General features: G+C 35.4%; 1 protein-coding gene across 2 annotated transcripts in view; it reads left to right on the forward strand.

Annotated features, from left to right (window-relative positions):
- The window catches only part of ME2 (malic enzyme 2), a 62962-nt gene extending 37009 nt beyond the window's left edge, over positions 1 to 25953 (forward strand). For both annotated transcript variants that reach the window (XM_036823704.1, XM_036823705.1), the window contains exons 8-16: positions 1559 to 1668; positions 1764 to 1861; positions 2160 to 2273; positions 4972 to 5086; positions 7527 to 7669; positions 13590 to 13692; positions 20864 to 20934; positions 21436 to 21534; positions 25511 to 25953. In XM_036823704.1, coding sequence (XP_036679599.1) covers positions 1559 to 1668; positions 1764 to 1861; positions 2160 to 2273; positions 4972 to 5086; positions 7527 to 7669; positions 13590 to 13692; positions 20864 to 20934; positions 21436 to 21534; positions 25511 to 25678 — 1021 coding nt within the window. In that variant the 3' untranslated portion in view covers positions 25679 to 25953. The remainder of the gene's footprint in view (positions 1 to 1558; positions 1669 to 1763; positions 1862 to 2159; positions 2274 to 4971; positions 5087 to 7526; positions 7670 to 13589; positions 13693 to 20863; positions 20935 to 21435; positions 21535 to 25510) is intronic.
- The last annotated feature ends 1157 nt before the right edge of the window (positions 25954 to 27110 follow it).

Below are 27110 nucleotides of genomic sequence, written 5' to 3' on the forward strand. Positions count from 1 at the left end.
AAAATCCAGCCTCTAATAATGGCATTAACACGCACCCTGTCGCCAGAACTTTGATCTTGGTCTAATCTTTGACTCTTTCTCCTCCTCCATCAACCCCATATAGTGTCATTCAATCCTCAAATCCAGTTGGTACTATCCCTTAAATGCCTCAGAAATATATCTCCTCTTCTCCATTGCCACAGCCTTTCTGCAGATCCTCATCTCTCTTTTGGATTCTTTAAAACCTTCCTCCAACTTCTCTCCATTTCCTCTCCACCTTACCACCAGATTAGTCTTTTAAAAACATGCACTTCATTGTATCATTCTTTTGTTTGAAATCTATCAGTGGTTTCCTATTGCCATAAAGTCCAAACTCTTTATGATGTAGCCCTGCCCTACCTTGTAGACTACTGGTACATGGAAGATAGTAAAAAATTAACTCCTTTTCAGAATCAAAGTTGACATATCTAAAACTAAACTTTTTATCTTCCCCAAAATTGCCATCTCCTCCCCTTCCCCTTACTTCCCTACCTTGGACAATCAGATAGTATCTCTTAGTCATCCAGGCTGCCTTGGCATTTTAACAGCATTTCTCTCACTTCCCAGGTGGTCCTCATCGTCGGCTTCTTTTTGTTCATTCAGATGTCTCATAATTGGCCCTTTCACTTCCTGTGGCTTCTGCTTCAGATCTTCTTGTCATCCTCTCATAATAGCTGCCTGGCTATTTTTCCTTCTTTCTCATCTCTCCCCAGGTTGATATATGCTGTGTATCACTGGCAGGTTTATCCTTCCTAAAGGGAGTCTCAGATGAATTCTTGCCTTCTCTAGCCTTCAGTGATTCTAGATCAGATACAGAATAAAGTCCCCATTCCCTAATTTTGCATTCAGCGTTCTCCATTATCTGGCTCCAACCTACCTTAACCAACTTCTCCCTTATACTTTCATATAAACCCTGAAATATATAGCCAGACTGTTGAAAATTCAGGGTCAGCAAAATACACCTTGTTTTTCTTTCTACCGCTTTACTTTTTGTTGTTCTTTCAGGACCCAAATAAAGTCCCACCTCCTTTTCAAGCCTTCCCTTACTCCACCCCACCAAGATGATTGATATCTTTTTCTGAATGCCAGTGAACTCATACAGTAATTATTCTTTAACCTCTTATTTAATATATACTTTCCTGTGTTGCTGTTTAACTGTGAATGTAATAAAAATTCACATATCAAATATATACTTTTTGAGACTCAGAGACAAAATCTCTTTCTTTTTAGGAAGTTACTTGTGCTTACATGTGCTGGACGCCCTCCTAGGCACTTGGAAATAGTTTATGCAGACTAATATCCCATAGGTCCATCATAGTGCTACATTCATTTTAAGAACCCCATACATTTTTCTGAATGAGTAATAGATTTTTCTACATTTTGAGTTCTAGTCTTTCACAGACTCTGAAAATTGCCAGATGGCCTTAAACGAACTAACTTTGTACATTATTTTAAAATGTGATCATAAGGACTATTAGACAGGAAAGCTGTTTAAAAGTGGTATTTTCAACACAACTATTATGGGCTTCGTTGTTTTTAGATATGGACAGAACACACTTATTCAGTTTGAAGACTTTGGAAATCATAATGCATTCAGGTTCTTGAGAAAATATCGAGAAAAATACTGTACCTTCAATGATGATATTCAAGGTAAAGCAAAAGAAAACCTTAGGTTTTTGATTCCTACTTAAAAATTTTTTTAATGTGCCTACTTTTTACTTTACGATGTTTTACTTGTCTTTCAGGGACGGCTGCAGTCGCTCTAGCCGGTCTGCTTGCAGCCCAAAAAGTCATTGATAAACCGATCTCAGAACACAGAATCTTATTTCTTGGAGCAGGAGAGGTAAAGTTCCTGTAAGCTTCTAAGATTGAAAACCAACACTCTCCTTTAGAATTGGAAAATAGGGTATAATGAACTTATAATTTTGTTGAGATAGAGGGTATAAATTCAAGATCAGTGTTGTGAAGTAGGTAATTTAAAATGTTTGGAAAGAATATCACAAAGAATCAAGCTTTGTGTGCTTTGTAAGGTAAGAATAGACCCAGTATTCCTCATAACATATAATTCTCATAAGTAAAGTAATTTAGTATTGCATCATACTCTAGTACTTGTTTTTTAAAATTTATGTTTTGTTGCACAGGCTGCTCTTGGAATTGCAAATCTTATAGTTATGGCTATGGTGGAAAATGGCCTCTCAGAAGAAGAGGCACGAAAGAAAATTTGGATGGTTGACAAATTTGGTTTATTATTTAAGGTAAGGTATTTAAAATTTGGAGAAGCAAAAGAATGTTGTTATAGTGATATGTTTAGGTTTTTTTTCATATTCAAATCATAATCTCTGTGTTGGCACCAGACTTATTCTTTCTTGCTTTATTCTCTGACTCTTGACCCGTCTAAAACCTAGTGGTTTTTCATAGGAACTCAGAAGTTTCTAATTAAATCATTAGCAGGACATCTGATATTTGAGCAGAAATTCTTTAACCCTTTGGAGATCATAATCTCCTGTAGCAATCTCATGGAAATCTAAGGACCTTTTCCCCAGAAAAAGGCACATATTCCTAAGGTCAAATGATGGATAATAAAGAGTTTTATCCCAGATCAGCTTGGTATCCTTTGGACCTACCTGCCTTCCTATCATTGATTGCCATTTTTAGTAGCTTAAGAAATGCCTTATATCTTATACTGTGTAACACATTGAAATGTAGGTAAACTGTCTCATAGTTGAACTTATCCAGTACACAATGCTGTTGTATTTTTGCCGTATATATTGATATAGAGGTTACTTGTCATCTACACCTTTGAGCAAGCTTATGTCAGTGTACTTTGCTCCAGTTCTGAAATCTTTTCTTAATTAGTACCAGTATTCTATTAGTACAAAAAATGAAATGAAAAATTAAAGTATGTGAATGAAAAATCTTGAATGCTTAAATTATAAATAATTTTTTTAAAGTATTTTAAAATGTACCAGACATTGTGATAAGACTTTACAGGTATTATCTCATTTAATCTTTTTTAAAAAAATCTCATTTGATTTTATCAAAAATTCAGTGAAATTTTACAAATGAGGGAAAGAGGTTTAAAAAGGTCAGCTCACTTTTCCAAGATCATCACCTTATAAGTGATGGAGGTAGGATTCACACCCAGGTAGCCTGACTGTGAATCCTATGCTCTTAATCATTCAACTGTGCCACCTCCCAAAGCTGTAACTGCCATATTTGCTTGTATGTAAGATGCAAGGATTACAAGACATTGTACTTGGAAGGCCATTGGGGGGTGTATCTGTTTTTACTAGTACACAATTATGTTGGTGTTTCTTTTCTTTTTACTCTTTTTTTTTTTTTACTTTAATTTCTTTCTTTCTTTCTTTCTTCCTTCCTTCCTTCCTTCCTTCCTTCCTTCCTTCCTTCCTTCCTTCCTTCCTTCCTTTCTTTCTTTCTTTCTGTGTTGGGTCTTCGTTTCTGTGCGAGGGCTTTCTCCAGTTGCGGCAAGTGGGGGCCACTCTTCATCGCGGTGCGTGGGCCTCTCACCATCGCGGCCTTTCTTGTTGCGGAGCACAGGCTCCAGACGCACAGGCTCAGTAGTTGTGGCTCACGGGCTCAGTTGCTCCGCAGCATGTGGGATCTTCCCAGACCAGGGCTCGAACCCATGTCCCCTGCATTAGTAGGCAGACTCCCAACCACTGCGCCACCAGGGAAGCCCTGGTGTTTCTTTTTGTGATGTTGATTTTCATAAATGTTTTGTGATTCTTTATCATATTTGTAATGAGTCGAGTTTAGAATGAATACAAGTGAGAAACCCTGTGCATCTGCAAGTTCAGGGTATATTTTTCTTTTAAGATGAGTTTTAGGCTTCGTATCTCTCCTGAGAACCCAAAACACTGCCCTCCTTTTTGAGACTTAGAGAGTTTCCTGTTGAAGCCCTCATGGAAGAGCTGTGGTCTTCCTGGGAGCAGGCATGTGAAACCACTGTTCTGAGAACTTGGATCTGTTGAGGCTGTATTTCACTCGTTCAATTACTTCCCAACCAAGTGATGATGGTGTGCTACTTTTCCCAGCCCCTGCTGGTCCTTACCTGGAGTTATTCTGGAGTTCTGATGGGAAAAGTCACCTTTGCATGGGAGGTCTTCTCTTTTAACAAAATAAGGATTTCTCAGCCTGGTTGGTTTTTGCATTCCACATGTTTTTGTCTGCTTTACATTGTTGAGAAATTCTTCGTTGTTCTAGTGTGTCAGTGGTATATCTCCTGCCCTTGTGACACTACTAAGGAGTTAATTTTTATAGTTTTTGACCTGGGATTTGGTGAGGAAAGCATATTCCTTCATTCAGCTATCCTGAACCAAAATTCCCCTTTCCTCTTGTTTCTGAACTTTTGGTGGTGTAAGTCCATGATGTCTATCTGAAATTCTGAAATCCTAAAAACTCTGAAATCCCTGAGTGTTTCTTGAAATTCATTTGGTAATAAATCTGACAGACCTGAACTTACCTACTAACTTTGGTAGCAAGACCAAAGAGGGTATTTCTAACCTTCACCTTTTGTACTTGGTGTGACTGTCCATAAGTTCTGTTCAGTTGTGGAGTGCCCATTGCAAGGGTATTTGTGATATATTATCATAAGACAGTTCTAAAATATTAAATTCTGAACTTTAAAACACAGCTAGTCCAGATAAGGGACTGTGGGCCTTTGTGCTCTATTGGATTTCGGAGGACTTCACAGAGTAAATGAGTTTCTGAGAGGGATTAGTAAGTTTCTGGTTATAATGGAATTTGATTTGTGTTTTATATTTGGGATTATGAGCAATATGAAGATAGAATTGGAAGATATGGGTTAAAAAGAAAGGTACATGAAAATGAAAGATATTCTTATTGTAGAAACAATATGTGACTTATAATGATGTCTTTTCAATTAATCCTTAATAAGCAATTACTAAAAAACTATTTTATCTAAAAATTCAGGGGCGGAAAGCTACAATAGACAGTCATCAGGAACCATTTGCTCACTTAGCCCCAGAGAGCGTACCTGATACTTTTGAAGATGCAGTAAATATACTTAAGCCTTCAGCTATAATTGGTAAGTAAAGTTGTTGTCAAGTCATTCTGTTACTTACCTGTGTAATGCCAGTCATAACTTCCATGCAGGATTACTCAAAATGAAATGACAGATTTTACCTAGCTTTCAGCATATATAATGTTTTCTGTGATAGCTTTTTATAAATTGAAGTATATCTGATGTGCAATATCATATAAGTGACAGGTGTAAATGTAGTGATTCACAATTTTTAAAGGTTATACTCTGTTTATGGTTATTATAAAATATTGGCTATGTTCCCTGTGTTGTATGTGGTGGCTTTTAGGTACAGTGTGCGAAGTTTTGTTAATGGATGTTGCTTGTACTTTTAACTTCTAAAAGCTGTGTGATTGATCATGCTTTGCTTTTAGAGTTGGTATGCCTGGTGGGCTCAAAACCTGAAAAAGACCAAGGTTATTTGACAGACCAAGAAAATCCTATGCAGAGTCAAAGATTTTCATTGGCAACAAAGCTGTAAGCCTTTGGTATGTTTTAAGAGTCAGACGTTGCATAGCTGACATCAGACTATGCAACATGGCATTAAGTTCAGAGCAGAAAATGTAAAAGTCTTTAAAAGAGGGACTATTTCATTTCCTATATAGCTGTAAGATTTGAATCTATAATTTTTCTTGTAATTTTGCCAATTTCTTGGAGGAGCCCTGTGGAATGTTAAATAGTAAACTTACTGTTTTAAGTCTCAAACAGTCTTTATGGTTAGGAAAAGGATGTCTGTATTAGCTTCTTCACTGATTAGAACTCGTAATTTTTTAGAGTGAGAAGTAATCTTAAAGATTGCAAGTGTGTCTCTCTCAAAACTCAGTATGGAAACCTAAGAATCTGTCCATTGACTCAGTCCCTGGAGGGTCAAGGAAACAAAAAGAAAAAAATGTTTAATTCTTTTAGAGCTCATGGATTCCTAAGACTATGTCCACATACCTCCACATGGGGAAACACTGAGTAGAAGTTCCTTTTTTACATGAGAAAAACAAGCACAGAGATGTTAAGCAACTTGCCTAAGATTTGTGAATATTTCATATAGCCAGTAGTGACTGAGCAAGCACTAAAACTTTGGTCTCCAGATCAGTATTTTTCTTTACTACATATCAGTTTATAAAATGGAATTAAAAATTTCTTTGACTATTGAATGTAAGTCTTATTGGATGAACTGTGTAAGCACTCGGCTGAGGCGTTGCTTGGTCATCCCCAGATTCCCACCATGGGCTAAGTATTCTTCCTTCATGCTGTGCTTCTATGCACTGCATGCTTAGCACCTGTTACAGGTTTTCTGATTTTCTGTTTACTCTGTTGTTTTTCCTCTCAACTATAAGCTGCCTGCATTATACTCATTTTTATATCCTAATGGCCTAATACAGTGTCTGAGACATTGTAGGGGCTTACTAAAAGGTCATTAAACTGAACTCTATCAAGAAAGTGGATTGCTTTAGTCAAGAAGATCTTTTATTGCTTCTGAACTCCTATTTATAATCAATACCACAGAGTTTAACAAGTTAACATTTGAGGTGCAAGTTTTTAATTAAAAAAATTTTTTTAATCATGGTAAAATACACATAACATAAAATTTGCCATAACCATTTATAAGTGTACAGTGAGGTAGTGTTAAGTGCATTTACATTGTTGTGCAACCAATCTCCAGAACTCTTCTTACCTTGTAAAACTGAAGCTCTATGTGCACCTGAAACTATCACAACATTGTTAATCAGCTATACTCCAATATAAAATAAAAAGTTAAAGGAAAAAAAAAAAACTGAAGCTCTATGCCTGTTAGACCAGTGGTCCCCAACCTTTTTAGCACTAGGAACCGGTTTCATGGAAGATAATTTTTCCACGGACCAGGGAGGGGGGATGGTTTTGGGATGATTCAAGCGTATTACATTTATTATGCACTTTATTACTATTATATTACATTGTAATATATAATGAAATAATTATACAGCTCACCATAATGCTGACAGGAGGCAAAGCTCAGGTGGTAATGCGAGCAGTGGGGAGCAGCTGTAAATACAGATGAAGCTTCGCTCCCTCCCTCACCTGCCGCTCACCTCCTGATGTGCGGCCCGGTTCCTAACAGGCCACAGACCGGTACCAGTCCATGGCCCCGGGGTTGGGGGCCCCTGTGTTAGACAACAACTACATGATGGAGGTAGTCTTATACTCTTTTTTTTATTGCCCACAATTTACTATATCTGGGGTAGACAATAAATATTTAAGTGAAAATTTTTAACATTTTATTGTTTCTCTTTTCAGATTTAAGATTGGAATTATCTCAGCAATGCAAAATCTTATCTTTATAATGGGATAAGCACAGGTCTTATCTTTACCTGTGCTTTTGTTGTGTTAAACCTATTATAGAAATGCTATTGAGGAGAAGGCTATGTTTTACCTGTAATGAAGTTCCTTTTTCTTCCCCCCTTATTTATTACAGGAGTTGCAGGAGCTGGCCGACTTTTCACTCCTGGTGTAATCAAAGCCATGGCTGATATCAATGAAAGGCCTATAATATTTGCATTAAGTAATCCTACAGCACAAGCTGAGTGCACAGCTGAAGAAGCATATACACTTACAGAGGTATTAATAATAGTGTGATTTGGTTATGTCTATTATTTTCCCTCTATTAGCCTATTAGTTATACATTCTTGAATAATTCTTTTTATGGTTGCTCTAGAGATTACAGCGTGTATCCATGGATCATCAAATTCTGATGTAAATTATTGCTTGTATCAATTCTGGAAAGCAGTTACTTTATATATCCATTTTAACACCCTCAGGCCTTTTGTGCTATTGTTGTGCATTTTAATTCTCTCTATATTTTAAATCCTCAAAGACATTCTTTTTGTTTTAAACAAAAATTATTCATTTAGATTTACCTACATTTTAATATTTTCTATTGCCATTGTGTCCTTCATGCATACCTGTGCTTCTATCTAGGATTATTTCTTCTACCAGAAGAACTTACTTTAAGTGTGGGTCTGATGAATTCTCTCAATAATTTTTTTGGCCTTCATTTTGAAGGATATAGTTTCACTCTGCATAGAAGTCAGAGTTGGTAGATACTTTATTTCAGAACTTTGAATGTATCATTCTATTGTTTTCTGACTTCTGTTTTCTTTTTGATAGACCATTTTGTCTTTGGTTTTAAGCAGTTTTTCTACTATGGACTTAGGTGTGGTTTTCTTTGTATTTATTCCACCTGAGGACTGTAGAGCTCCTGAATCTGTGGCTTAATGTCTTTTTGGACACATTCTGTCTCTTCTCTTGTAGGACTCCAGTTATGTGAATGTCAAGACTTTTTCACCATATCTAATATGCCTCTTACACTATTTTCTATGTATACCATCCTGTTTGTTCTCTGTGTTTCAATCCTGTGATTTTCTTTGGACTTATCTTCCAGTTTGCATATTCTCTTTTCAGCTGTGCTAAATCTGTTGTTAGGTTCTTAATTTTATTGTATTTTTCACTTGTGGAATTTTATTTCATTCTTTCCAGAATTCATTAATTTAGCGTCACAGACTTAAAATCACGTATTATAGAAATAATCAATTTATAAATACTACTTTCTTGCCCTCACATGTCATGAAATAATTGTTTTTACCCTCTTCACATGTATCTTCACCATCATAGGGCCATTCTTTTGAGTCATGTGACAGCTCTCTGGAACAAATTTTTACTTTCATGTAAATTGTTTAAAATTTAGCTCTTTTGAATTCTTTGACACTGCCCGTGGGTTATATCCCAGTTAAAAGTATCTGCTTATATACCGTTAGGACAGTTCTTTTTCCCCTACTGTTCTGTAGAGATATATTTGTAATCTCCACAATGTAATCACTTTCCGTATAGTTCCTGCAAGTGATCTTTAAGTGACTCTAGGAAGTGATTTTTTTCTTTTAAGTTGGTTACAATGTTGTGTTAGTTTCAGGTATATAACAAAGTGATTCGGTTATATACTTTTTCATTTTTTTGTATTTGTTTCCATTATAGGTTATTACAAGATGTTGAATATAGTTCCCTGTGCTATACAGTAAATCTTTGTTGTTTAGGAAGTGATTTTTAAAGCCTTGTTTACAATGATATATAGGAGTAGTAATTGTTAGGTCATACCCTTGAGAAAAATTAACAAATCTTATAAATGTTTTTGTCTCTATTAAAAGTATTTTATTATGGAAAATTTCAAGCATACACAAAAGTAGAAAGAACAGTATAATTAACTCCCATGCACCAATACCCTGCTTCAAAAGTGATAACTTATTGCCAATCTTGTTTCTTTTACATCCTACTCACCTTAGATTTTGAAGCCAGTCTCAGACATCGTATCATTTTATTATAAATATTATAGTATATCTCTCAAAAGTTAAGGATTCTTTTAAAAATATAATCACAGTATTATCACACCTCACAATTTTAACAATATTTTTTAAATACTTATTTGATTCTTTTGTATAGCTTTCAGTTCTCTGCTAAAATTTTGTCTTGTCATTTAATTTCTCGAATATATGAATCTTAATTAAGGTTACTATCTGATAGTAACAAATATCTCACTTTCTGTGAGTCCATTTCTATTATCTGTCTTTCTTCTTGGTTATCCAGTTCTTGTATTTTTGTAAACCTAGTTTTACTCCTGTCTTTCGCTTCCTTATTGAGTGCTAGGTAGTGTGGATGAAGAATAGTAGCAATAATTTGAGGCTCGGAATGAAGTTACCTTCCTCCATAGGAGCTTTGCCTTTCCTTTTGGAGGCTGTTAGTCTGGGGCAGCTCCATATAATTAAGCAGGACGTAGTCCATGGGAGGCCTCATCTATTTCCACAGTTTACGTTTTCTCTTGGGTATGAATCAAAAACCCTGGGGTGTTTATCAGCACCCCTCACCCCTAGTCGTCTCTTAAGTATACTTTTTCTCTCTCTGTCATCATGAGACTCCTGATAGCTTCAGTGCTCAGGCACTCAGCCACAGATTTTCCTTTTGAAATCACTCACCTGAAGGAGGAAAGCTGCAAATGCTGGGCCCGAATATCTTGCTTTCCTCTTTTCTGGATCTTGACTGTCTCCACCTCCAAGCTCTCCCTATCTTGGTAGCACTCCCACTTCCTTAAAACATATTTTTAATATATTTTATCCAGTTTTTCTCATTGTTACCAGAGGGAGAATTGGTGTGAAACAACCTAGACTATTGCCAAAGTAGAACTCTCAGAACTTTTTTTTTTTAAATTTTATTTATTTATTTATTTTTGGCTGTGTTGGGTCTTCGTTGCTGCGCGCGGGCTTTCTCTAGTTGTGGCGAGCAGGGGCTACTCTTCGTTGCGGTGCACGGGCTTCTCATTGTTGTGGCTTCTATTGTTGCAGAGCACGGGCTCTAGGCGCGCAGGCTTCAGTAGTTGTGGCACGTGGGCTCAGTAGTTGTGGCTTGCGGGCTCTAGAGGTCAGGCTCAGTAGTTGTGGCACACGGACTTAGTTGCTCCACGGCATGTGGGATCTTCCCAGGCCAGGACTTGAACCTGTGTCCCTTGCATTGGCAGGCAGATTCTTAACCACTGCGCCACCAGGGAAGCCCCTCTCAGAACCTTCTGAACTTAATATTCATGCTCTTGATATATATAGCATTGTTTTTTTTCTCATTGTTATAAATTTTATTTTGACACATATATTCTCTCAAAATTCCTTTTGATTCTATATTGCCACTTTGTGTTAGTCAAAATAAATTCGCTTGACCTAGTGGCTTCCAACAGTTATAATAATTACTGAAACTTCTAATAATTATTGAAATCTTTTCTTTTGAACTCATCCACAAAGTCAGAATACAGATATATTAAAAAAAAAAAAATCAGTCTCTTTAGTATGCTGTCTTTCTTCTTTACCAAAGAATGGTATTACTATTAGCTTGATTGCTCATCCTCTTCACCTGTCTTTACTACTTAAAACTAATGGTAAAAAAAAAATAAAAATAAAAATAAAAAAAAAAAAAAAAAAAAAAAACTAATGGTTATTGCCCCCCAAATTAAATCTTAGTCTTACACAAAGACTAGTTGATAAATATATACTCCATGTATTATGGGTCTTGGCATTTCCAAAATATAAAAAATTTAAATGCTTTGGGCAGTAGTAGTACATCAGTAGAAGACTGTTCAAACATTTAAGAATTTTATTTTTTGAATAAATTGTTATTGTAATAGATGTACACCGTTTGAATGAATAAAAATTCCTCAAGGAAACCAGTTTGATATACTGGTTGTATCAGTGTATCAGTGCTAGGATGCAAATTTTCTCACAATGTTTATAACTTTGAAATTGTGCTATCTCTCAAAAATGGTAAAAAAAGCATTGTGTCATAGTTTAATTTTACATAATTTTTTTCTTAGTGTTACATAAAATAATGGCATAAATGGATGTATTTGTAGTTACTGCTTAAATTTTAAGTGTCCTTTTGTTTTCGGTAGAGGGATGTCTCAGTGCTAGTCTAACACCCTCTGCTGCTCAGGGAGAAAAATACGTTTAAAAAAAAGTGTTTTCATATGTTCATGGCCAGTTGCTCAAAGAACAAAGAATAGGCTAACCTGGACTTCAGAATGAGAATACTGTTATCATTAAGGTCTTGCCACATTTAAGCTATAGGTTGATTATGAAAGAAGAAGAATTACAAAAAAAATGATGGTCTGTTGTGACCACTTAGAGGGGTGGATCAGGGAGGGGGACGCAAGAGGGGGGGGATATGGGGATATATGTATACATACATATAGCTGATTCACTTTGTTATACAGCAGAAACTAATACAACATTGTAAAGCAATTATACTCCAATAAAGATGTTAAAAAAAATGGCCTGGAGAAGATGAACTGCTGTTGAATCTTGCCATTCTAGAGAAGATGCCCAAGATCTTTCTAAATCTACAAATTTACTGATATCATGAGGACATAACATTTTCCCCATAAAGAGCTATATTGTATAATCCACTTTATAAATCTATTAAAATTAATGGTGGCACAAAAATAATATATATTATTATATACATTGTGGTAACTCATATGGCATTAACCATGATCTTCAAAGAAACAAAATTTTTGTCACAAATAAAGCTAGGCTTAGAACAGGTGGAGAATGGTAATAGCTACCTGTAGAAAATTCTATAGCTTTCTGGAGTTGTAGGTCCAAGACACTCACCTGGGCCCACGACTGGCACAGTTGACTTGCTTCTACACATAAACCTGAGATCATTTTGAAATTGAAAGTATGTCTTGTAAAAGTAATAATTACTACACATGGTAGATATTCAGGTTGTCCAAAGGGTCAAATTCTTGAGTGCTAAATCCACTAATGCCAAGGGTCTACTATATTTCAAAGAATAATCACTCTTGCTATAATACACATCTGTAGATGTAGGGAAAAGACAAAGCATTATCTAAACACTTAAAATAACTCTGTCAAATGTTTAGGTGTCATGTCATTTTGTGCATCCTACTGTGTGGAGATAGTTCAGCTTTCTGTTAATCACCTTTTAACTTCATCTAAGTAGCTGTTTAAACATGACTTCCTTTAGTTATACCTCAAGTATTCCAAGATAAGTTATTCCTGTTTGAAAACTTGTTTTCTTGCCTTTTTTTTTGTGGTCAGGTAGGGGTGCGACGGATGGAATTTGTGGGGGAAAATTATATATAAAGGATTAATAAATTAACCTTCAGGTACTTTTCAATTCCATGGGCACCAAATTCTCTTAGAAATACTGAAGGTGCTAGTAAAATGTATTATATGCTATTACAGAGCACAGTACTAAAATTGATGGATACAACAAATTTGGAGACTTCCTTTTCTTTAACAAGACAACATGCCATGTTTTTCTGGGATGACTGTGGTTATACCATATGCCTGTTCTATAAACTGCCTATCTGGGGGGCATTGTAGCGTAATAGAAAACCATGGGTTTTAGAGTTATAAAAATCTGGATTTAAATTTAACTGCTACAGTTGTGATGTGTGACTTTTTACAAAGTACTTGGAAATATTTAAGCCTTTGCTTTCTGAGATTTTAAAAAAATATATATTAGTGAAATAGAGATGATAATCTCATAAGCCTTCTATGTGGGCTAAATTAACTGAGTTAACACATATAAAGCACCTGGTACAGAGCCAGAAACAGCAGATGTACAGTAAATGGTAGCAGTTTAATTTTTGATATTTTCCCCTCATTCACAGATGTTTATAGCAGTCTTTATTATTAGGGATGATATTTTTTTGCCGTCTACATTTTTTAAGTTTTAAAGGAAATAGAAGTGTCAGGTTTTAAAGAATTTATTAATGGACTTTTTCAACTTTGAATGCTTGCTATGCATAAAGCAAACCTTATTCTAATAAGGATTTGAATGAAAGGATTATGTTATATAGTAGATTATGCCTGTTTTGCAAGTAATATATTGGTCTACTACAGGGTTTAATTTTGTTTTAATTCACCTCAATTTTCTAGTCCACATAAAGTAACAAAATTGAGGTTATTTCATTTCTCAACAGGGAAGGTGTTTGTTTGCCAGTGGCAGTCCATTTGAGCCAGTGAAACTCAGTGATGGGCAAGTCTTTACACCAGGTCAAGGAAACAATGTATATATTTTTCCAGGTAAATTCCACCATTATTTATGTTATAGAGTAATCATTAATAATTACATTAAAATTCCTTATGAAATTCTTTAGAATTTAAGATTTAAAAAACAATGGTATTTACAGGATTTTGCTGTGAATGTACAGGAAAACTCAAGGAATTCAGCAAATCCAACTTGCTCTATTTCCCCTGAAAATTTATATATTCATACCGTTCATTAAATTTGTTTTTATTATAGAAATAAAGTAGTACATGGTTCATAAAAATGCAAAAGGAACAGAATGTTAAAAAATTATTTAACTTCTTTATCTCCCCTTAGTACCTCCTTATCATACTTATCAGCTATAACCACTGTGGTTTCCTTTGAGTTTTTCTGATGGTTACCATCCTGACTGGCACACTTATCTCCCTTATCTTGATTCTTCCAACTCTAGACTGTATGTGTGAACTTCCAACTGTGAAATCTAAGTAATAATCCACACGTAATACCTAATACCTCCTAATACCTTGCTTTCTCTCTCTACCTCTCAATTTCTGTTACTACTTTTAGCTTTCCTAGTACTTACCTTTATCTCTATATAATAAACTTAAAGAGCTTTTGTAAGCAATTTAAGACAGTTTTTATTAGCTTGCCACAGTGAAAAATGAAAAAAAAGAGTCTGGTATTTAGCTTTCTTATCTCTTCTTATTTTCTCTCTCAACTATGGTTGGTGATATTTCTACATTGCAGAGAAATTTTTGAAACTTACATTGTGTTCTGTTGTTTTCCATGTTTTGTCACTGGATTGATTCTGAAATTACATGATTATATGTTATTCATGTCTAAACAAGACTGTGGTTTGATAAATACAGTAGAACCTGCAATTCTAGATCAACAAAATTTTTGACACTCAAAGTCTTTTAAGTGTCAAGTATAATGAATCCTCCTCTAATTTCTTGCCAGCTTTCTTCATTTCATCCTGATCCTGCTCCACAGCAAATCATTTCTGTGGTGGTTCTCTCTTGCCCATATACACTATTCCTCTTTGTCTTGGTCTCATTTTTCTGGAATACATCTTTGAATAAGTTTTTTTATGAAGCATGGATGAAAACTGAGTTTTTATGTATCTGAAAATGTCTTTATTTTGTTCTCTCGCTTGATGGTTTGGTTGGGTAGAGATTTGTAGATTCAAAGTCATTTTTGTCAGACCTTTGGAAACATTTCTCCATTCACTTTCAGTGGCCAGGGTTGCTGATGAGAAATCTGGTGTCAATGAGATTCTCATTCCTTTGTACCTACTAGCTTTGTCTCCCTAAAAATGTTTCAGTGTTTTCTTTATCTTTAGATTTCTGAAATATTAGTGAGATGCATCCAGGTTTGGGCTTTATTTCCATCTATCATGCATGTCTGCAGGTGGGCCAATTCACTGTATTTTCTTTTCCAAAGGATTTTTTGTTCTGTTTTTTCCCGCCCTCATTTCTTTCCTTTCATTATTTCTGTTTTTCCCTTATGGAACTTGTGTTAGACCATGGTCAAATCCCTCTGTTGCCCTGACTTGTAACTTTTATTCATATTTTCCCCTCTTACCTTTTTTGTTCTATAATATGGGGGATTTCTGTGGTGTTTGTTCATTTATCTGTATCTGTTTTGGTTTCTTTTTTCTTTTTTTTAGCACTTCTAGTGTATGTTTTGTTTCAACAGTCTTTTTTCTTTTTATTATGGAAAACTTCGAACATATACAAAAGTAGAGGGAAGAATGAAATCCCATGTTCCATTCTCCCACTTTTTGGCAGTTATCAATTTGTAACCAGTGTTATTTAATCTATACTCCCACCCACTCCACCTTCACTGGGTTATTTTAAAGCAAATCAGAGACATCATATAATTTCATTAATAAGTACTTCAGTATGTGTCACTAAAAAAATAATTTTTAAAAAATTAAACATAACCATAATAGTGGTATCACACCAAAGGAAATAAACAATAATTGCTCAATATCATATCATCAACTCAGTAGGTTCAAATATTATTTTTTACTCTCAATACCTTTTCTTGTCATAGAATAACTTTTTAATAGCCACTTTTTTTAAGCTTGCAGCATCCTTTCAAATCTCTCCTGAGAGTTATTAAGATTCTTTTAAATATTTCTTCCTTTGTGCTGTTTATTTTCCAGAAGTTTCTGGTAATCCTTAGCTTATTCGTTTTAATTAAAGAGTTATGTTGAGTAAAATAGTGATTTGGTATGAATTTCCTTTGTACTTGTGTCTTTCTCCTTGTGGGCCTCTCCCTGAATAACTGACAGCAGGCTCTAAGATTTTAGGACAGATTTATAGCACACATAGGCTGGCATCAAGGAAGCACATAATTATAACTGTTGTTAAAATAAAGATTTTGGGCCTGTGCAAAATCTTTTGGGCCTAGTGCACTTTCCTCCTTTTTCCCCCAGCAGAGTGGTTGTGTAGAGTTCCGCTCTGCTTGTCTCTTGAGATCTAGCATCTGTAACAGAAACTCTGCCATCACTGATGATCCCCTTGTAGAACTTGATAATGTTCAAAATCAGTCTGTTCCATCCAACAATATTTCTCTGGCATAAAGACCATGAAAAGAATACTTCTCTGCTGATTTTAACAAAGCCATTTTTAATATTGTATTTGACTAACAGAGAATTTGGCAGTTGATTACTTTTATATAACATTTCAATGTTCTAACTTTATTAATAACAGTTATTAGGACTATAAATATAGACAAAAGAATGACTTGGTAGCAGAGGTTAAAATGGGCTTAAAAACAGGATTGGCCAAAAGAATGATCAAAAAGCAGTTAAAAACTCAAGGCTTTGGAAATGTCTGAATTACCTACTCCAGCAATTATACCTGGATGAACAACACAATTAAAACCTAAAAGGGGGGCTTCCCTGGTGGCACAGTGGTTAAGAATCTGCCTGCCAATGCAGGGGACACGGGTTCGAGCCCTGGTCTGGGAAGATCCCACATGCCGCGGAGCAACTAAGCCCGTGAGCCACAACTACTGAGCCTGCGCTCCCAACAAGAGAGGCTGCGACAGTGAGAGGCCCGCGCACCGCGATGAAGAGTGGCCCCCGCTAGCCGCAACTGGAGAAAGCCCTCGCACAGAAACGAAGACCCAACACAGCCAAAAATAAATAAATAAATAAGTAAATAAATAAATTTCTATTAAAAAAAAGCATTCTACTGCAAAATATACTACAAAATTATTTAAAAAAAAAAAAAAAAAAAAAAAAACCTAGAAGGGCCAGAGCCTTCCTAATCAGGAAGAAGTGACTGAGAGGTAAAGCTGTGCTTTTCATGGAGAGGTTGAGAGTTGGAGTCTGGCACCTGTGAAGGATGGGATGCTAGTGAGCCACCTCCCACTTTGGGCTGAAACCTTAAAGGACTGTACCTTGGAGTGTGGGTACAGTTTGCACTTGAGGTGATCTAGAAAACCTCAAGCCTTTGTTTTGGCCTACCAGTGCCCACAAGTGCCTGGCAGAAGCAAGCAGAAGTCTTCTCTGGTACAAGAAAACACTATCCTATTCCTCAAGTTACTTTTACAAATAAATTTTCAAATACAACCCTAGTTAAGAAATAAAAGATAATGAAGCACATAAAGAGACAAGCCAACACAAGCCAAAAGTAGCAGATACAACAAAAAGAAAACTCTGGAACTCTAAATATCAGACAAGTGCTATGAAACAAATACGCTTATTATGTTTATGGGATAAAAGCCAAGCTTGAAAAATTCAGCCAAGTAACACGAAATTCTACAATTGAAAAATACAATAAATTAAGAACTCAGTTGATGAGGCTTATAACAGATTAGACCAGAGGAAATTAATAAACTGGAAGATAGGCCAGAAGAAACGATCCAGAGACCAAAAAAAGGGGAAAATATAGAAAAACAGATATATACCGTTAATTGATATACATTTAATTGAGGTCCCAGAGGAAGATGAGAGTAAGAATGAAGCAGAGGCAATATTTACAGGCCTCATGGCTGAGAACTGACAGATGACATCACTATACAATATTCAGGAAGCTCAGTGAAACCCACATGGGATAAGTAAAAAGAAATCTACATCCAGTAACATCCTTGTGAGGCTTCAGAAAACAACAAAGAGAAGACTGTGAATTCAGCCAGAGCAAAAAGATTTCCTTCAAAGGAATAATTGTTAGGCCAACTGACTTCTCAACAGCAACAAGATGCCAAAAGACAGTGGAGTGACCTGTGTGAGTGGCTTCTACAAAATACTTGTGAAGCTAGAGCTCATTACACAGTGAAAAGCCCCTTCAAGGATTAAAACAAAATGAAGATATTTTCAGAAGAGGAAAAAAAGAGGATTCACCATCTGCGGACAGGTAAGAAAGGAAAGTAAATTCTAAAGAGTATTCCTTAGGCAAAAGACAAGTAATGCCAGCTAGAAGCTCAGAGATGTAGGAAAGAATGAAGAGCAAAGAAAGTTGTGAATATTTGAGTTAAACAAAAGGAACATTTTATGTGTAGGGCAAAACAATAATGACGTGGGATTTTGAAAGATATAGAGACAAAATTAAAAGGCACAATAATAATAGCTTATCGGTTACATAGAGTTAAACTGTTAGGAGAAACTTCCATTGTCTGGCAGGAGGGCAAACAAAAAATTAGCATGAAACTTTGATCAGAATGCATGTTATAAATTTTAAGATAACCACTAGAAGACTAGAAGAGCTTCCAAACTATGATAAGAGAATATTAGGGGAGGAAATGAAATGATTTTTTTTTTTTAATCCAAAAGGCAAGAAAGAATAGGAAAGGGAATTTGGAATAGACAAATGTAAGAAGACAATAGATTTTGCCCCAGACATTCAATTAACTACATTAAATGTAGATGGAACGAATACTCACCTTAAAAAAAAAATTATCTAGAGGATGGATTAAAATAAGGAAGCTATTAACCACCGTGATCCTCTTCCCATCCCTGAGTAACTGAGTTACCATACTTCCCCACTCTGGCCAAAGACTGCTGGGATACTCTTTGAATAGTGTGAAACCCCGAATAGGGTTTGCCATATTCGTGCTCATAGCAAGCAATTTTTTAAGTTCCTAACTCTTACATATGAGGAACACTCAAAGAAAGGGATTTTAAGGAAAATCCCTTATATGAACAGTTTATTTCATAAAAGAAACTAAATAGACAAACAGAAAAAAGCAGTTTAGGAAAAAACAGATTATGTGGGGAAATGGAATGTTAAAAAAAAAAACTATCAATATCCTCATGGAGACAAATATTCCAGACACAAGACAGAATTTTATTTTTAAAAAATTAGAAAACAAAAATGAGCTCTGGAAAATGAAAAGTTTGGTAGAAGGATTATAAAAAGGTGAAGAAGTCATCTGGAAATAGAGCAAAGATCAGAGGATGGAAAATAAAGAAAAGAAAATTAGAGGACTAGTTCAGGAGGTACAATATCAGAAAGTAGAAATTTCAGGGAGAGAGAACAGAGGAGTCGAGGGAAGGAAATTATCAAAGACTTCATGAACATTTCCCCAAATTGCAAGACCCAAATTTCCAGATAGGAAGGGCCCACCTACCAAGTGCCAAATATGGTAGGCAAAAGTAATGCACCTCAAGGCACACATTGTGAAATTACAGAACATTAGGTACAAAAAAAGATGCTACATACTTCCAGCGATGCAACAAAAAGATAATTGTTGAAAAAGGATCTGGAGTCAAATTGGCACCAGACTTCTCACCAACAATGCTGGAAGCTGTGAGGTATTGAAATAATGCCTCACAATTCTGAAGAAAAATTATTTCCAAACTAGAATTTTAAACCCAGACAAACTATCAAATAAATTGGAAGGTAGTAAAAATGTGTGTGTGTGTGTGTGTGTGTGTGTGTTGGGGTTCTGGCAGGGGCTCTTCAAAAATGCAAGATTTCCAGAAATGTGTCTCCTATGAACTGTTTTTCAGAAAACTACTGGAGAATATATCCTACCCAAAAAAGAGAGTAACAAAAATACTAGGAAGAAGTGAGATTTAGCAAATGGACTCAACTTAGAAGCAAAGAGAATCCCCATGACGATGAAGAGAGTTTCCAGGATGATAGCTCCGTATCTGGAATGGAGAGCAACCAAGCCAGATTGGAGTTTCAGCAGAGATTTATTCTCGAGGATGAAATTAGAGAAATGTGAAATAGCTGAAATTACTAGATGATTTAGACAACTAAATGAATAAGTGTCTCAGCATGAAATAATTTTAAGTACCGAAAAATCAAAGGAAAAAGCAGGACAATAACCTTAGGGAAAACAAAAAGGCAGAAGAGGAAAAAGTTAGGATATAATGTTAATACACGGCTCAGCTGTGAAGAGCACTTATGAAGTCATAATAATATAAACACTGAACACTGATTCAACCAAAATTATGTTCTAACTATATTGGTAAGAGGGCTGGAAATGTGCAAGAAAGCTAAATACTTATTTCCAACAGGAAGGAGTCAGTGATCTCCAAAACTAAAAGTCAAGCAGAAGAAATAGAAGCAAGCTGTGAGAGAGAGAAATACTAAAATAATCAGCTAAAAGAATTAAAAGTAGTTACTTCTGTAGAGAAAGAAATGGAGGATTAGAGATGGAATTGATTTTTTTTTAAGTCAGTATCAACATTTTTTTTAAAATATTTATTTATGTATTTTTGGCTGCGTTGGGTCTTAGTTGCAGCGCACAGGCTCTTCCTTGTGGCGCATGGCTTTCTCTAGTTGTGGCGCGTGGGCTCAGTAGTTGCGGTGCGTGGGCCTAGTTGCCCCGCAGAATGTGGGATCTTAGTTCCCCAACCAGGGATCAAACCCCCATCCCCTGCATTGGAAGGCGGATTCTTAACCACTGGACCACCAGTGAAGTCCTGGGAATTTATGTTTTTGTAACAACTGTTGATGAATTGTATGCATTTGTAATTTTGATAAATCTGAAAACTAAATTGAGAAAAGCCATTTGATATTTCTAAAATTATTTCTTCTAATAAGTAAGAATTATAACAGTTAAAGATCACTTAATTTTAGTGCTCAGATTTCTGTTTTCTCTTGACTGCTTCATTTTTTGAAGGGGCTGTTTGGGGTAGGGGTGGGTTACCATTAATTTGCTTTAAATCTAGGAATTTATTTGGCTACTTTCATAATTGGAAGTGACCTTACTAAGTAAACTATTTAAAATGTATTCCAGGTGTGGCTTTAGCTGTTATTCTCTGTAACACCCGGCATATTAGTGACTATGTTTTCCTAGAGGCTGCAAAGGTAAATGTTTTAAATATTGTTTGGTTATTTTATAAAGGATGAATTATAAAGCTGAATGGATCTTAAAAACAGAGAGAGAATGGGTTAAATCTGCCTTAGGAGTGGAAAGGAAGTTACTCATCCGTTGCTTTTTTGATTTACCTTCTACTTTTGCATAAAATTAATTTATCATTTTTCCAGTGTTTGATTGTAAACTATGAATCTTTTCATATATACTGTACCTGTATTATACATATCTGAAAGTAACATAATTGTGACAGCATAGATAAAATGTCTTTAAATCTGATTTTTTAAAAAAGTCTTTAAATCTGGTTATTTCTTTACTGTTTAGTGGTAAACGGTTTTAATTTCTGCAGTGGTTTAAGTGTATTCCTGCTAGAAATAAGGAAAACATGTTACCTGTATTATTCTCTGCTCCCCCAACCCTTTCCCCATTTTATTAGTCCTTATTATTCTGTTATTTAAGCAAACAAAAGTGAAATTCTTTTTTTTTCTCTTCAGGCTCTGACAAGTCAATTGACGGATAAAGAGCTAGCTCAGGGGAGACTTTACCCACCACTTGCTAATATCCAGGAAGTTTCTATTAACATTGCTATTAAAGTAAGTAATAATTTATACCTCTTCACATAAATTTTAATGGTGTTTTCTTCATGCAAGTAACACAAGTTCATTAGAGAAAAATCAGAAACATTTAGAGGGTGCAAAGAATAAATTTTAGGTTGCTCATATTCTTACTACAGAATATAACTTGCATTTGTTGCCTTCTATTGTTTTTTCTTCCCAAACACATAATAAAAATGCACACACATGCAGTCACCTGTGCCTGTTTTTAAAATTGGTTTCTCACTGCAGTTTTTTCCACTTAATATATTGTAAGCCTTTCCCCAGGTAAATCAATAATAATTCTCATGATCACTAATGCTTCATGGAATTCTCTTTGTTGTTATTATCATAGTTTGCTTAACCATTTCTCTATTTTGGGGGACATTTAAGCATCTTTCGTTTTGTTAGAAATAATATTGTAGTGAACATCCTTAGATAAGTCTTTATGTGCATTTGTGATCGTTTTTTCTTAAGATAAATTTCTAATCCTAAGAACAAAAGGATTAACATGCTAAGGCCTCTGATACACATTGCCGAATGATTCTTGAGAAAAAAGTATTGATTTACATTGCCCCTGTTAGATATGAGTGTATCTGTTTTCCCATACCTCTGCCAATATTATTTTTTTAAATTTTACATATCATTTTTATTTAAAACACTTATTTTATTAAACTGAAGATTTTTTTTTGTTTTTATTGAACAATAGTACTCCTTCCATATTTGTCTTCTACTTTCTAACACTGTGCTCTTAAAATATTAAGGGTAATGTTCCTTCTGTTTTGTGTGGCGCAGGTATTTTCCCACTTGTCATTTATTTTAACTTGTTTGACATGCCATTTTCACAAGGTTTTTTAATGGAATGATCTATTTTATAGATTGTTTCCTCACCTCCTATGAATGTTAGTGCTTTCTCCCACTCCAAAATCATAAATATCTACCTGCATTTTCTAATAACTTAAAACTTTTAATCCCTCTGAGATTTTAGTGTGTGATGTGAGACAGAGAAACATTTTTTTCTGAATAGTTAACCAGTTGCCCCAGCACCAGCTGATTGGGAATGTTCCTTTTGTTAACATAAAAACCTTGATTTCTTTACTAAGAGTCTGTTCCTGACCATATTTGCCTATTATTAGGCACTGTTTTAATTTAATAATGTGTACTATTTGATACTACACATTATACATGCTAGAACCATCGTTATGGTTTTTCAGTATTTTCTTGTCTGTTCTGAACTGTTTATTCTTTTGGATGAATTTTTGTATCAGTTTTTTGAATTTAAGAAAACCCTGCAAACTGTGTATGAAACTCTGTCATATTTATAAATTAAGTTGGTGAAATTGAGTCTTTCTGTATTGAGTCTTCCTTATTCAATTTCTCTCTCCACTTATTAAGGTTTTTTCCTTCTTTTTTAAGTTTTTCAATATAATTTTGTTGTTTTCTTCATCTAAATGTGGCATGTCTCCTGTTATTTTCCTAGATATTCAGAAATTTTGTTATCCTTTAAAATAACGTTTTTTCTTTCCATGTATATGTCCTCACTGGTCATTTCTAGTATATAGGGAAGGTATTAATATTTATGAATTTATTTGATAACAGGTTTCTTTGTTGAACAATCCTAATTCTTTTCATAGTTTCTCAGTTAATTCTTTTGGAATTGTTGAGTTGTGAATCATCTGCAAATAAGTTCTTTTTTTTTTATGTATAGTTCATTTTTCCCTATCTTACTAAACTAGTTGCTACTTAAAATCAGTTTTAAACAATTGGGTTGATAAGGGCATCCTTGTATTTTAATAAGGATTGAAATAAGTATTTTTTAAATATTTTTGAAGAAGTAGGCTTCTATTTGTACTATTTACTAAGATTTTCTTAAATATCAGAATTAGATGTGGAATTTATCAACCACACTTTCAACTTGTATACTGATGATCATAAGATTTTACCCCTTTGGCTAATACTGTTATTGTTACATTATATTAATACTCATAAACTAAGCAAAGATTGGGAATTGGTAAAGGATGATATGTTTAGGAAATAACCAATTCAGTTGATCATGGAGTCTAAGGTATAGATAGGAAAAAGGCATTAGATAAGATTTGAAGTTATTTTAAGACCAGCTTGTACAGATACACAAATGCCAGACTAAGGAACCAGAATACCTTACTATTGTAAAACAACTGAAGAATTTAGAGCCCAGAATTAGGATGAATAGAGTTCAACTTGAGAATTACAGGATATTACAGGTGGGACAGATTTTGGGAGATATCAGTTGATTAGATTACTGGCGTGTCTGCATGAAAGGTAGTACATGGGGAAATAGAAGGAGATCGGTGCTGGGGTTGGTATAGGAGCAGAGTCCCCAGGATCGTCTCTCTTCCCCCTCCTTCTCCGGTGTCCTAAGGCTTTCCTTTTTAGGAGCCAAGGGATCAGGTGAGCAGACAGTGCTGTGTACCCGTCCCCCAGCACTACCCACAGCCACTGAGCAGCCCCATATAGTCACCGGTCACCTCCTGCATGCCTACTTGATCAAGGAGGACTCCCTCCGATCTCAGGCCTTGCCCCCAGTCATCTCTGTGGGTACAAATATGTTTCCTACAATAGCCTAGACAATACAGTTGACCCTTGAACAATGCGGAAGTTAATGGCCGATCCTCTGCGCAGTCGAAAATCTACATACAGCTTTACTGTTGGCCCTCAGTTTTCCAAGGTTCCGCATCCACAGATTCAACCAACTGGGGATCACGTAGTACATATTTAGTGAAAGAAATTCACATATAAGTGGACCTGCACAGTTCAAACCTGTGTTGTTCAAGGGAATTCTGTCTCAAAATATAGTGAGGTTGAACTCCTAAGACCAAGGACTATCTTTAATAACCATCATTTTTCTTTAAATTTTTCTTTTAGAAAACTGAAATAAACTCTAATAGTAGTCACCATTTGGAATGGGAATTAGAGGAGAAAGACATAATTGTTTGATTTTTTTTTTTTTTACCACGTATCACTGCATTGTTTTAAAGTTAAAATTAAACCATAACTTGAGAACTTAACTAGATGACAGGCACCGTGCTACCCTGTGAGGAAGCTCTTCATACTACCCCATCTTACATCAAAACAGCGAGTCAGAGGCTTTATCTTCACCACCAGTCATTGTGTGTGGCTTGCCACAAAGATCAGAAATTCATTCAAGCCAGTTTAGGTGGGAAGTAACCTAGCTTAACTGTTTACGGTCTGGGACCTAGAATCAGAATGCTTTGGGTTTGAAACATCAGTTCTCACTTTAAATAGCTTGGGCAAGTTACATAAACTCCTCAAACTTTGGTGTTCTCATGTATAAAATGAGAAAAATAATAGTACTTGTCTCCTAGGGTTCTTGGGAGGATTAAATGAGATACCCACGTAAAGCACATAGAACATGCCTGGCACTCAGTGATGGTGGTGGTGAGTTGCCATGTATAGGTTCTAGCCCTAACTTTACTTGACCTTATAGTTCTAGTGTCCAACACCTGATTTATAACAATTTCTATGTCTTTTAATTCAAATTCTAGAGGAAAAACATCTGGCTCACTTTGGGTTAGATTTTCACCCTAGTCCAGTCAGCTCTGACTAGGAAGTAGAGTCTCCTACACACGGTCTCAGCAGGGCGGTGGGGAGGGACACAGGTGGGGCAGGCTACCAAGTAGGTCTGCTGGACCAACACACGGTAGAGCTTAAAATTATTGAAGTATTAAGGAAATGCTGATAATAATTTGGGGGGGGGACTTTAAAGTCACTTTAAAACATATTGAACTTATGGTGAGACTGCAAATGTTATCTTTTAATAGTTTGTGAATGTCTTGAAGTAAGTCAAAGTAATGTTATTTTTTATTAAGAAAAAAACGCCATTCTTCCAAATTCATTACTTTGTGTTTTAATAATACTTTTTCTCTTAAATGGGTTAATACTCAGAGTCTACACAGTAATCTTTTGTATTTTTCAGGTTACAGAATATCTGTATGCTAATAAAATGGCTTTCCGATACCCGGAACCTGAGGACAAGGCCAGATACATTCGAGAAAGAATATGGCGAAGTGAATACGATTCCCTGCTGCCGGATGTGTACGATTGGCCAGAGCCTGCGTCATGCCCTCCGCCAACAACGGAATAGAAGCACACCACTGGTGAACACTTTCTATGCTTCAGGGACTCCTTTCTTCAGACAAAAAGAGAGGACGTTCTCAAATTTATGGTTTTTTCTGTGTTTTATTCTCCCCCACCACTTTGCTTATTTTTTCCCATGAATCTCCACTTCCGTACAGGGTGGACCTGTTGACTACATTGTTAATGCCCACCTGCACCCTGAAATCAGATGACCATAATGCTTTCATTCTGATTTGTAGCTCATACCACATCAGAGATATTAAAAATGTACTTGTGAATGTCTTAACTTGTGCTCCTGTTCACTCTTGCCAAAGTATTTGCTATTTACTATTATAGCTAATCATCTTCTCTCACCCAGTTCTTTTAGGACTACTAAAATAGAAATTTACTTCTGTGGATATGAGTACAGAATTTTGGGAAGAAGCCAAATTTAACCAAATTCTAAGGACAAATTGTCAGTATCTAAAAATGTCCTTTTATTTCTGCTTCATTTTACCTTCATGCTCTGAAATTCCTTTTCAGTAGATAGATCTGGAAAAATCTACTCTATTATGTATTTTCTGGGACTAAACTGAGGCTTAACTATAACGTGGGAGAAATGGGAAGTACTGCTGCCTTTAGACAAATAAACTAGTCATTGTTTTCAACAGTGTATAAAAATCTCAGTGTAACTTTTTAAAATAAATAAATTTAATTGCTTCAATTTTGCTATTTTATTGCCCAACGAGAAATTTAGGTTTGCTTATTATGAAAAACACATATTTTCATTTTCTTCTAGATGATTCTAAAGAAGGGGGTCTAGGATACCTGATGCATGAATTATGGTTTTTGACAGCGTGTGACCTAACCGATTAGCCATATGCTTCACATCTGAATGAGTCATATTTAGACTCATCTGTGAGTCTATACCCTTATTCCAGTAGTGATGCTCTTTATTACTTGAGATAATTTTGGAATGTTCATATGATACATTCCTTTATCATTAGTAGTGACAACTCTTTCTCCATTGAAGATGGATTTAATTGTTTGAAACCACCAAAATTAATTTAGAGCTAAGTGGGAATGAATAAAGTAGGTGTTCAGACCAGTAAATGTCATTTTTAATCCCAGTAAAATGGGTAATAACTGGCCAGTGAGACCAGTTTTCTTATGTGGCTTACACATTGGAGAGTTCCTAAAGAACAATCCCAAACATTTTGAGAAGTAGTATTGCAATATATGAGCCTAACATAGTTTGCTTTGGGGGAACAAACAAAACTTAAATGCCCATTCTAGAATATTAACTACAAAAAATTATTCATAGCTACATATCAGTGTGCACATTATTTGATATTTCCCTCCACAGTCCTTGATATGTTAGATGTGATATTCTGTAGGGAGATAAAAAGGCTTCATTTTTATGTTCCTGTCTCCTTTTACCTATAGGTAGAGATTGATTC

The sequence above is a fragment of the Balaenoptera musculus genome, chromosome 14, assembly GCF_009873245.2.
Source record: "Balaenoptera musculus isolate JJ_BM4_2016_0621 chromosome 14, mBalMus1.pri.v3, whole genome shotgun sequence".
In the NCBI taxonomy this organism is placed as follows: Eukaryota; Metazoa; Chordata; class Mammalia; order Artiodactyla; family Balaenopteridae; genus Balaenoptera; species Balaenoptera musculus.